Source organism: Sardina pilchardus, chromosome 21, assembly GCF_963854185.1.
Source record: "Sardina pilchardus chromosome 21, fSarPil1.1, whole genome shotgun sequence".
In the NCBI taxonomy this organism is placed as follows: domain Eukaryota; kingdom Metazoa; phylum Chordata; class Actinopteri; order Clupeiformes; family Clupeidae; genus Sardina; species Sardina pilchardus.
The window spans coordinates 10,969,764-10,980,985 of record NC_085014.1 but is presented as its reverse complement, the minus strand read 5'-3'; the positions used below and the strand labels follow the sequence as shown (position 1 = coordinate 10,980,985).

General features: G+C 42.7%; 1 protein-coding gene across 1 annotated transcript; it reads right to left on the bottom strand.

Moving 5' to 3' along the window:
- Positions 1 to 6,061: 6,061 nt before the first annotated feature.
- Positions 6,062 to 10,308, bottom strand: cysltr1 (cysteinyl leukotriene receptor 1). Its single transcript, XM_062525118.1, has 2 exons — positions 10,196 to 10,308; positions 6,062 to 8,437 (listed from the first exon to the last, which is right to left on the bottom strand). The coding sequence occupies exons 1-2, from the start codon at positions 10,238 to 10,240 to the stop codon at positions 7,373 to 7,375; spliced, it is 1,110 nt and encodes a 369-aa protein (XP_062381102.1). The 5' UTR covers positions 10,241 to 10,308; the 3' UTR covers positions 6,062 to 7,372.
- Positions 10,309 to 11,222: the final 914 nt, after the last annotated feature.

Sequence of the window (11,222 nt, the reverse complement as noted above, 5' to 3'; positions counted from 1 at the left end):
ACTAAAACCCAAACCGTGACAGTATTATATGCTAAATCTAGAGAAAAAAAATTGAAGAAAGAGTAAGAGTACAGTAGAGTAAATGATTTGCTTGTCTTTTTTTTTAAAACTTTTCTTCACCACTTAGTATTTCCTTTATGTCATTACACTGGCATCATTTGTCTAAGGAAGTGAGTAGATGCATACTTTCATACTGCCATTGTGAGTCTACTTCGCATATACACACTTCATTTTTCCCCAACAGGGAATTTGCAGTGGTAAATGATCTTGCCATTACCAAACAAAGTGCTCACTTCTTTGATAGCATCTAGACATTGCCCTGGGAATTGTACCATCCAAGCCTACTGCCATGCACCAAAGTGGTTGGTCGGTATTTAGACACTTTCATCCAAAGCGACCGCACAACGTGCATCATTTATGTGTGATGGTTTCTTTATTGAGCAATAAAGAGTTATCCAGGGCCTGTGAAAATGCTGTATCCTCATAGGGGAGTTGATGCACTGCACTGCCCTGTGTTGACAGATGTGATGTCATGTGATGTTCATTTCACCACCCAAGGGTCTGTTGCACCAGCTGCTTACTTTTACTTGGTAGCGGATGGTACGGTGACTGATTGATTTAATATTAGCAAAAGAATGGTTCAGTATTCAATATTCAGTTGACATCAATATTATCCAAGGAATACTTAGCCTAGACATCTAGACGTCCCTATAGCGACAGCAAATCTAATTTGCTGCCCGGATCAGTCTAGCAACTCTCCGTAGAGCTTTGGAGCTGGGCTTTGGAAAAATCACCGGACCAATCACATCGTGTATAGAGTCGGTCGGCTGCTACTTGAAAACAAGAAGATGATTCGTTTAGCGCTATCCTATTGCGTGGAGAGGGAATTTGAAAGACAACTGTTTATCCCACTCAGGGGGTCAGGATTTGACTGATTAGCTTCGCCGATTAGCATGGCACTTCCTTGTCGCCATTTTCCAGAAATACATCATGTCCGTTGCCGTTTTCCTCATGCTGATTGGTGGCTGTTCCACTCTCAGCTCATGCACTCTTCGGCTTTGTTCACACTGTCAGTCGAAATCCGATTTTTTGCTTATTTGGATTGTATCTAGCTTGAATTTTGGGTAGTCTGAACGGCACAAAACCGCATGAAATCCGATTTTTCCAATGCTGATTCGCACTACATACGAAGGTATGTGATATGACTCAATCTGAACAGTCGAATCACTTGAATAGGATTTCAACGTGCCCCTTTTGTCATTTGCACTGCGACAATCAATTGCAACGTACTGTAATTCTGAGTGACGGAAGTGATTGATTGATTGATTGATTCAGCGCGTGCACCAGGCCCTTTGCATTGTCATGTGTGTTGACATCGCTGCAAAGAAAAAACTCGAATATACTGTAGTTTCCTCCGATTCTGATGCTTTCTCACAAACTGTAAGGTATTTGCGCCGTGGCTATGCATAATAAGTTGGAAAATATAAAAAATGTATCCGCTTTCATCCATGAGGACTTGGTTGTGTACGCTAATGAATCCAGGTGTGTGTAATCAATATCGGATCTGAGCATTGCACACCAAGATTGGATGTGATCACTTGCAATATGCAATGAGAACAGTAAGTCAGAAAGATCAGATTCTGATCGGATATGCAAGACATCGGATTTCGACTGCCAGTGTGAACAAAGCCTTCATGTGGGTCAGGCTAAGAAATACTGGCATCCTGTCCTGGTAGTGGCTTGGGCTGGCTCAGCACACAGCACATGAATGGCACATTTTGCCCATTTGAATGAGGCTGCTGGTCCACTGGGGTGCATGAATTTGATCTTAAGCCCTCCAGCTCCTCTGACTTCTCCAAGGTGTACCCTACCCACCAATTTCCATCATAGACACATGACACATATCGCCCTACCAACAGCTGAGTGGCTTACCGAACAGTGTATGTCGTGTCATCATCCGACACTGATCCTTAGTGATCTGTTTTCATCCTCAGGTATGAAACAGTGGTGGTGTATTGTGCCAGGAATGTTTTTTTTGCTGCATCAAAACACTGCTGAAGCCGTATTCTACTGCTTCTGTCGTTTCCTTTGTGATGAAGAAGAACTTAACATTCTTTACACTATATGCTCATTGCTCATACCAGTTGAAGAGCTGAACAACTGAGAGGATTTGGCCATCCTCTGAGGATAGCCCTTGCAGCTAGCATCAGCGACTGTACATCGCATGTGCTCTTGCCATGGCTTGTAAAAAAAAGGTCAGGTTGCCTCAAGATCAAAATCCAGCTTCAGGTTTGAGAAATTCTTATGGTTCTTATTCTGTGACGCAGTGCCATCACTGAAATAGTGAACCTTCCTGAGAGTTGTTTGTGCCAGGACCACCCGAAAGACCTCACACATTCTTTGACCATGTTGGGACAATCTTGTCCTTCACTGGGTGAGACCAGGATGCCACAAGTGTAATGGCTTTGTGTGCCATACCTTGTTACCAAATTCTGCTGCTGTCCTCACCACAGTCCAACTCCCTTGAGCAACTGTATTTTTTTTTCGCATTGTGGCCTTCAAGCATTTCTGTCGAAGTTCAATTAGGAAGTCTCTTTCTCAATTTTGTAGTACACTGAGGCCGGGATCACATTAGCCAGCGGCAGTGGCAAGTGTAATGCAACGCTCAGACTATAATAATAATCCAAAACATTCTATCTCTTTTCAAAGTTACATTAGTGGTCAACGTTACCAGAGGCGGTTTATAAGACAATCTTTGTTGTTACGTTCTTAGACGAATCTGATCTGATCTGGTCAAAATACCTGAACATTCTAAAACTGACAGTGGCCACGTTTACATTATGTTTTTAATTCCGAATTAGTTTATTCAGAATTAAATAGTTCGGAATTAAAATATTCTCCTTCGAGTTTACATGGAAATAATAATTCCGAATTGGCGTTTACATGGAACATAGGTTAATTCCGCTTTATTGTATTCCGCTGAACGTCTGGGGGTAGGGAAGGGTTCCGATTGGACAGGCGGCGCATGAACGTAATTAAGGTCTACCGGAAGAAAAGAAACTTTAGCTGGCTACCGGCTTTTTTGTCATCTCAGGTTAACGTTAACAATACTAATGATGTTGGGGGTAATGTGTCTACTAAAATAGACTGGTCAACTCTTTCTGGTGATGACCTGGTAACATACTATACAAACACAGACCAATGCCTGAATAATGTCTGTCTCCCCAGAGAAGCCATTTTATGTAAAGACATTCACTGTCAAAATGAAAACCACAAGGCTGACCTTTGTAAAATGTATGATGCTGTAGTAGCAGCTCTGTATGAGGGTGGAAAACCACTTGCTAAAAAAGAAGAGAACCAGGGCAAATAGCATAAGACCTGGATGGCTTGAACATGTGGCCCCATACCAGACTGAAGCCTGGAAAAGTATAATCTCTGGGTCCTGGCTGGGAGACCTAGGCAGGGCCCAGAGCTTGAGTGTAAAAAACAGGCTAATGCCAGATACAAACAGATGAATAAGTATGCTATTCGTTTTATATCTAGAAATGAGCAAGCCATGAGGGCTGACTCTTTGGCTAGTAACATGATTGAGAAAATATCAATGACTTTTGGAAAGAGATGCGGTCCCTCAATAACTGTAAGTCTTCCCTCCCTTGTAGGCTACTATCGAAGGAGTCTCTAGTGAAGAGAACACTGCTGAACTATGGGGAAAACATTTCAGTTCTCTTTTTTTAATTGTTTACAACACGTATGTAGAGGATTCTGTGTCCCAAGATGAGTCAATAACAATACTGGCACATGAGGTGCATGAGGCAATACAAAAATTGTCCAACAGTAAAGCATGTGGCAAGAACATCTGAAACATGCCAGTCAGAGGCTCTCTCTTCTCCTTGCCATCAACTTCACTGGACTGATGATACATGGCATATTGCCAGATTCTATGTTCCATTCTGGATTCTATGTTCCATTCTACTTGTGCCAGTCATCAAGGACAAAACTGGAAAGGTCGGCTGCCTGGACAATTATCGACCTATTGCACTGGCCAGTATACTGTAAGAAGGTATGGAAAGAATCCTCCTTGACAGAGTAAATGTATATGTCTCTTCCCTTGACAATCAGTTTGGGTTCAAGGCAAGCCAAAGCATGGCACAGATATGTGTATTCATGCTCTTAAAGAGATAGTGAACTTGTATAAATCCACAAATTCTACTGTTTTAATGTGTTTTATAGATGCCTCCAAGGCGTTTGACCGTGTGAATCACAAAAAGCTTTTTGTTAAGTTAAGACAAGGAGGAGTGCGTGGCTACATTGTGAGGGTACTTGCCTATTGGTATGCTCACCAGAAAATGTATTTCGGACCCTTTTAGTGTGACCATTGACCAATGGGGTGGCATTCTGTCCCCTGTTTTATTCAATCTTTACATGGATGAGCAGTCTAAAAGATTGAATGGCTGTAACACAGGCTGTATGATCGGTGGTGTACTAGTCAATCATCTTATGTATGCAGATGACCTTGTGACATTAAGTCCAAGCAGTGCGGGGCTGCAACAGCTACTTAATGTATGTTCTGATTATGGTTTACAATTTGACATGAAATATAATTCAGCAAAAACACTATTCTAATATGTAGAACTAAGCAGGATAAAAGCCTCAAATTTCCTGTGTTTAGACTGTCAAATAATCCTCTTGAGGTCTGCAAAAAGATAAAATACCTAGGTCACTGGATTACAGAGGATATGAGTGATGATGATGACATATACAGGCAGCGCTGTAAGCTATATGCACAGGCAAACACTATAGCCCGTAAATTTACATTTTGCTCGTCATTTTGAAAACGTTAATTAACTGATGTTCTTGAAGAGTAAATAGTGACTGATGCCAAATGTGAAAAAAGAAAACTGTTCTTCTTTCGCTCAATATGAAACTTGTGCACATTTTTTCAAAATAGGCGCCTGTCGAATGACAAGAGACATTTAGTACAGACTTAATCACACATGCTTATTATGAGTTGGTCTTCCACCCTAGAACAATTAGGAAGGCTAGGGAAAATATTTGTCAAGATATTATTGCTCAAACATGGCATGTGTTTTTAAAGCTGTAAAAATGTAAGTATTTCACAGGCCTTGGTTTAAGGACCCATTGATGATATCGGCAAGGTTTGAACAAAATCTGAGATGGTGCAGCAACAACCTTATCTGATTTGACACGGAATGCAAAACAGCCCTTTAATTAAGTGCGGGTGAGCTTGTGGTTGAGTGGATTGGTGTGAGAGGGAGTGTGTTGTGTGAGTGAGAGCAACCACACGTTACTCATCTTACTCTGGATAACTTTCCTGAACCTCAATATTCTGATCACAACAAGTAAGCACATTGCCTACATTCCACACACTTGCTGGAAGGCTTTTCAGCAGGACAAACAACTCCTAGTATGGACCATCACCTATGTAAGGGTTAATGTATAGAACGCCGGTCATAATAAGTACCGACAGGGCGAACAGGACCCCGACGCATTCTATATTATCCTTGACCCAGACCCAGTTGGGTGTTACACCTAGTGAGTTAGCACATTAAAGCCAAGCCTGTGAAATCAGATAATGTTGTTGCTGCACCATCTCAGATGTATGTAGTCTGACCAACTTTATAAATCGTTCACTGTTAAATTAATTATTAATAATAACTGTATTTTTTTTTTTTTGTCGCTTTGGACAAAAGTGTCTGCTAAATCCGATAACCATAACCATAAAATGCTGAAGGATTTCTGTGTGTTTCGAAGTTGAACAAAGAGCATTGGGCATAAACAAGATATTTAGTGTTGGAGTGAACAGGAATGGATCAGAATATAAAAGAATATTCCACTACTGATGTTTTTATGTTGTTGCAACTTGCTTCACAAATATATGATACATACTCTACATTATTGTATGTCACTTGGTAAACGTGAACATAAATCCTCCCTCTTATACACATCAAAGCTACTGTAACAGCTGATGGAACACAACGACTCATGCTTGTCCTGTCATGTTGACAGAGATGGTGAAACTACTGAAAGACTACAACAAATATTCAACCATTTGTTTAATATCGATTTGTCAATGAATCAATCATTATTCCAGCTCCAGATGACAGTGAGTTCAATTAGGAAACAGTTTGTTTGAAGGCTCACAAGCTCTCAATAGTTAACATGCTGTTATGCATGGCCAGGGCACTTACAAATGGTATACAGTCGGTATAAAAACATAACAAAAAACAGGATGTGACTTCTGACAGTGGGCAGTATCAGAGCTTAACCCTAGGAATTGTTTTAAAATAAATTAGCAGGAAGCCATTATTCATCATAATCTATTTTCAAATCTTAAATGTCCCAGCCCACACATGAAGTCAGGCATTACACAGGACATGCTGGAAAACTTCAGGCTACGTCAGTAGATGGCGTAAGGCTACCATGTGCGCGATGTGAAGACGTGAAGGTTTCGGGTTGTCTGCGTAACTTCCTTATGTGTATTGACCCTGGAGAATGACTACATCCTAAACACCCTGGCCTGCACTCAAACAAGCTCTCGATATGATTTAGCCGCACATTACTCACAAATGGACCACAGCATCGCTATGACAATGGATTGCACTGGTTACAGTATATGCACGGAAGTGGTTATTAGAAAAAGAGTCATGTGGTTCATTTAACATATCGCCTTTTTATCTTACATATATTATTAAAGGTTACTATATACTTTATATATTAAGAGTAATACATTAACAAAACCTTGTTCAATTACACAAGGCAGTATTGGAGAAACATACATTCACAGAATACACAATTATGGGATGTTTAAATATGACAGATTACAGTACACTTGTTGCACAAACTGTTATAATAAACTCAGATGCTGATATGATGCGTAAAAGCAACCAGCAGTTTGCACTGTTTGCATTTATTTGTTACAGGCAAGAATATGGCTTATTTGAGAAAAGCCTTAATAAAACTGGAGGGAATCCGCTTCCTCCCTCATCCCCTTCCTCTTTTACAATGACTTGCATAACCCCATGCCAACTTCATCTTTAAATATCTTCTTCAATCTTCACCCAAGTGGTTACAGTGCAACAGTCAGATATCTTTCAGTGGTCAGAGAAGCCTTATCTTGAGGTCCTCTTTCTGCTTTCTTTCAGAGGTTTTCCCCCAGAGCTGTCTATCGCCTTTCAGTAGTTACACTGGCCTGTCGTAATGACCCTTTCTCATGCTTTCGTCTCTTCCGAGACAGATCATACTTCGTTAGCCTCGATACCAGTCTCGTCCACTCTGCCTCTCTCTCTCTTTCCTAATCGTTCTCTTCTCACTGTCTCGCTTGCTATGCTGCCTCTGTGGCTTCTTTTCAGTTTTATGCAACTTTGCTGGTTCCGTTGCAAAGCTGCTGGTCGCCCTCCTCCAGCGGCTGCTGGACGTTGGACGGAATAGCCCTTCGCGTGCCGCTGGTGACGCCGCCGGACGGCCTGCGGAAGGTGGAGAGGCGGCGTCGGAAGTTCTCCCCGGAGAAGAAGTAGAGCAGCGGGTCGAAGCAGGAGTTGGAGGCGGCCAGGCAGAGGGTGACGACCACGGACTTCTGCATGGTGATGATCTCGTCGCAGCTGGCGTCCTTGCGGCTCATGAAGTGCAGGTGCAGCGTGCGCTGGATGTGGTACGGCATGAAGCTGACCAGGAAGGTCACCGTGACGATGACGATCATGCGGATGGCCTTGACGCGCGTGGCGCGCTGCCTCTGCTGCGAGACGTTGGTGCGCGCCAGCAGCGCCCGCGTGATGCCCGCGTAGCACAGCATGATCACCAGGAAGGGGAGGATGAAGCCCACCACCAGGGAGAAGTAGTTGAGCCCCATCAGCTTGCCCAGGCCGCCCTTGCTGCTCTTGCCCTTGCGCTGCGGCGGCTCGAAGCACTTGGTCTTGTTGGTGGCGGCGTCCACGTACTCGCCCTGCATGAGGAACGGCGAGCTGGTGGCGCAGATGAACACCCAGATGCAGATGCAGACGACGCGCGCCTTGCGCTCCGTCACCAGCTTGAGGTTCTGCACGGGGAAGACGATGGCCAGGAAGCGCGTGAAGCTCATGGCCGTCATGAAGAAGATGCTGCAGTAGAGGTTGACGTAGAGCGTGTAGGAGCTGATGCGGCACAGGAAGTCGCCGTAGTTCCACTGGCCCTTGTTGACGTAGTAGACCACGCGCAGGGGCAGCACGCACACGCACAGTATGTCCGACACGGCCAGGTTCAGCATGTAGATGTGGAAGGCCGAGCGCTGGCGGAACGTTCGCAGGAGGACGAGCAGGGCGAAGCCGTTCCCCACCAGGCCAAAGACGGTGATGATGGAGTAGGCAGTGGAATACACTTGGTTGCGGAAGTCGTCAATAGATGGACATGTTTTGTTCAAAGATGTATCATTATCCAGGGCCATCTTAAGGACAGAGAATAATGATCAGTAATGATTATGGGGTGCTATCACAACAACACGCATTTGCATTAAAGGTACAGAACTCAGGGGGAGTGCTGTGGCGCAGCAGGCTACAGCGCTCATACCACATACGGGTCCGAGTGCCCACGGGGACCCAGGTTTGAGTCCGACCTGTCATTTCCTAGTCCCACCCCATCTCTCTCTCCCACTTACTTCCTGTCTCACCCTTCACTGTCCTATTCAAATAAAGGCTAAAAAGCCCCCCAAAAATATACTTAATTTTTTTTTTTTTTTTAAATGGTCCAGAACTCAGTCCTCACAAAAGGTTTGATATGACAGGCAGTGACATAGATCAGATTCCTTCATTCAGTGCTACTGAAGCAGCAGTGTTGATTGGCTGGAATAGATGTTGGCTCAGTCTGAGCCTCTTAGTTATTGAGAAAGCCAAGACTGTTCAGGGACATCAGAGCACAGCAAGGGGACCACAAACAGAAATTCACTCAAATTGACAAAATGTATGACACGGATGACAATCTATGTCTTTTAAATGTAATTTTAGCATTTAGCTACATTCATTTTTCTAAGATAGGCATGTCCAAAGTCCGGCCTGGGGTCCAATCATGGCTTGCAGCTTTGGTTATATAATGTCTTATCTATGGCCCTGAAACTGTTGCCTTGCTTAAGGAATTCGACTCATTTTTGAGTGTTTTTTCCCCATAATTATAATTTAATTGTTAAAAAGGAACCATTGACCTCTGAGCAAAAAACAGATAACAGACGCTAAGATAACAGACGCTATGAAAAATATCTTGGCAGAATATCATGGCTAAATTATACTTTTGGGACTATCACATGCACTCAGTCTCAGACAACCCCATTTGGCAGAAGCAGTTAACGGGTCACACGTTTCCTTTTTTGGACATGAGAAAATCTTGTCATTTTAATATTTTTAACATGCTGCAAGGATATGGAGAAAGAACACTTGTTGCTCATTGTTGTGCAAATAGAGCACAACGCATTTATCTATGCAGATATGAACTTGAGAGATTGTTGTAGAAGATAACTAAATATCTCATTCGAGGTAATGGTCCAGACAAAATACATAGTGTATCATGCAGCTAATTAAGTAATGGCTGGAGTTATCAGTAACGATCTGGAATTTTACACTGTCCATAGGCTACACTTGTTAGGTCTCCTTTGATGTAGGTGCAGCATGAACAAGAACAAAACATGTACAGTTACTTTCATCATAGTTATATTGCAAATGTGCAGTTGATCAATGCAAATATGCAAAGTTAAACAGCTGACCACTGGACACAAGGTAGCCAAAATATAGCCTATAGCAGTACAGCGATATAAAGCAGTTCGAAGTGATGATGCGCATCTCTCCTTGTCTGTTGTCTTAAACTAATTTGGAAATTCAGAGACGTCAACAACTGAAACTATCCAGAAGTGTAAACGTGTAAGCCTTGGCAAGACTAACATGTTTGTGCATGCTAGTCTACGCCTAATTATGCCCATAGTCTAATGCCTATGTAATTATACAGATTTCCGATGAAGGTCTCAGAACCGGTTGAGGTTGTCATGCTTCCTGAATAAATATCTGACAGCATAATACAAGTAGACTAATTACACTAACACGCGTTTAAGTTCACGCTATATTCAAACTTTGCAGCAACTTTTCAAATCGCAATTTAATAACATTTCTGCAGGGTGGCACTAACGCGTTAAGTTTTGAGCTGGCACCCGTGGAATTCTTACCCCGGTAGGGGAGATGGTGTATCCAAAAGTTGTGTCGGGTAACATCGGCGCGGACGGTAAACTCTCGTCTCTCGTTTTGTTGAGGGTGTGAAGGATCTTTGGCAGTCTCCATCTGAGCGTAACGTTCTCTAGGCTATACACACACAGCATTACTGTGACGCCCACATCCTTAATAGGCTATCGAGGTTTCTCTACGCATGACCAAATGCAAAATTAACATGCACTTTATGAGACAGTAAACTTATTATGTTTTTTTTTTTTTTTGAAGTTGAAGTAGTTTGTAAATAACTTGTATACCAAACAAAACAATTACCCTCGATTAGTCAGTAACATCAACATCTTCAAGGAAGAAAGCTATTTAGGGTTAAGTGCAGAGAATTAGAAGGTCCTTAGAAGTGGGCAGCAGTAGCAGTACCACGGGGCGGGTAAGTGAAGAACCTTTTGTTAAACGTTCCAGACAATTTACTTTGTCAGGCTACAGGTGTCGAGTTTCAGGATGTCTTCCAGTTCCCTGTTGGGGATGTTTATCAACCCATAAAATAATGATTATTATTTTTTTTGTTTCAGAGGCTTCAGAGCAGCTCACATCAATTATATCTCGAGGCCATTCTTCCCCTGAAGAACTCGTGGTTAAGTGCCAAATGCTCAAGGGCTCAACGGTGGAAGCCATGAATTGAACCCATGAACTTGAACTTTGCAGGCTACTGCATGCTATCCCAGCTCCTTGCTACCACCACCCACACCATAACTAGCATTGGCATCTGGCATAACCACACTCAGTTCTATTCAGAATGTGACAGAAAGGCCTACTGCTTGCAGTTTCAGGTTCCAACCTGTTCCATCAGGGTCTTACTGTAAGTTCCTTCTTCCTGTTTATGGTCCATCCCAAGTTCTTCATGGGATAGGTAATAGACAGATATGCTATGTTATTAGATTCGATTAGATTGGATTACATTCAACTGTATTGTGATTGTGCAGAGTACATGCACAAAGACAACGAAATGCAGTTTGGATCTAACCAGAAGTG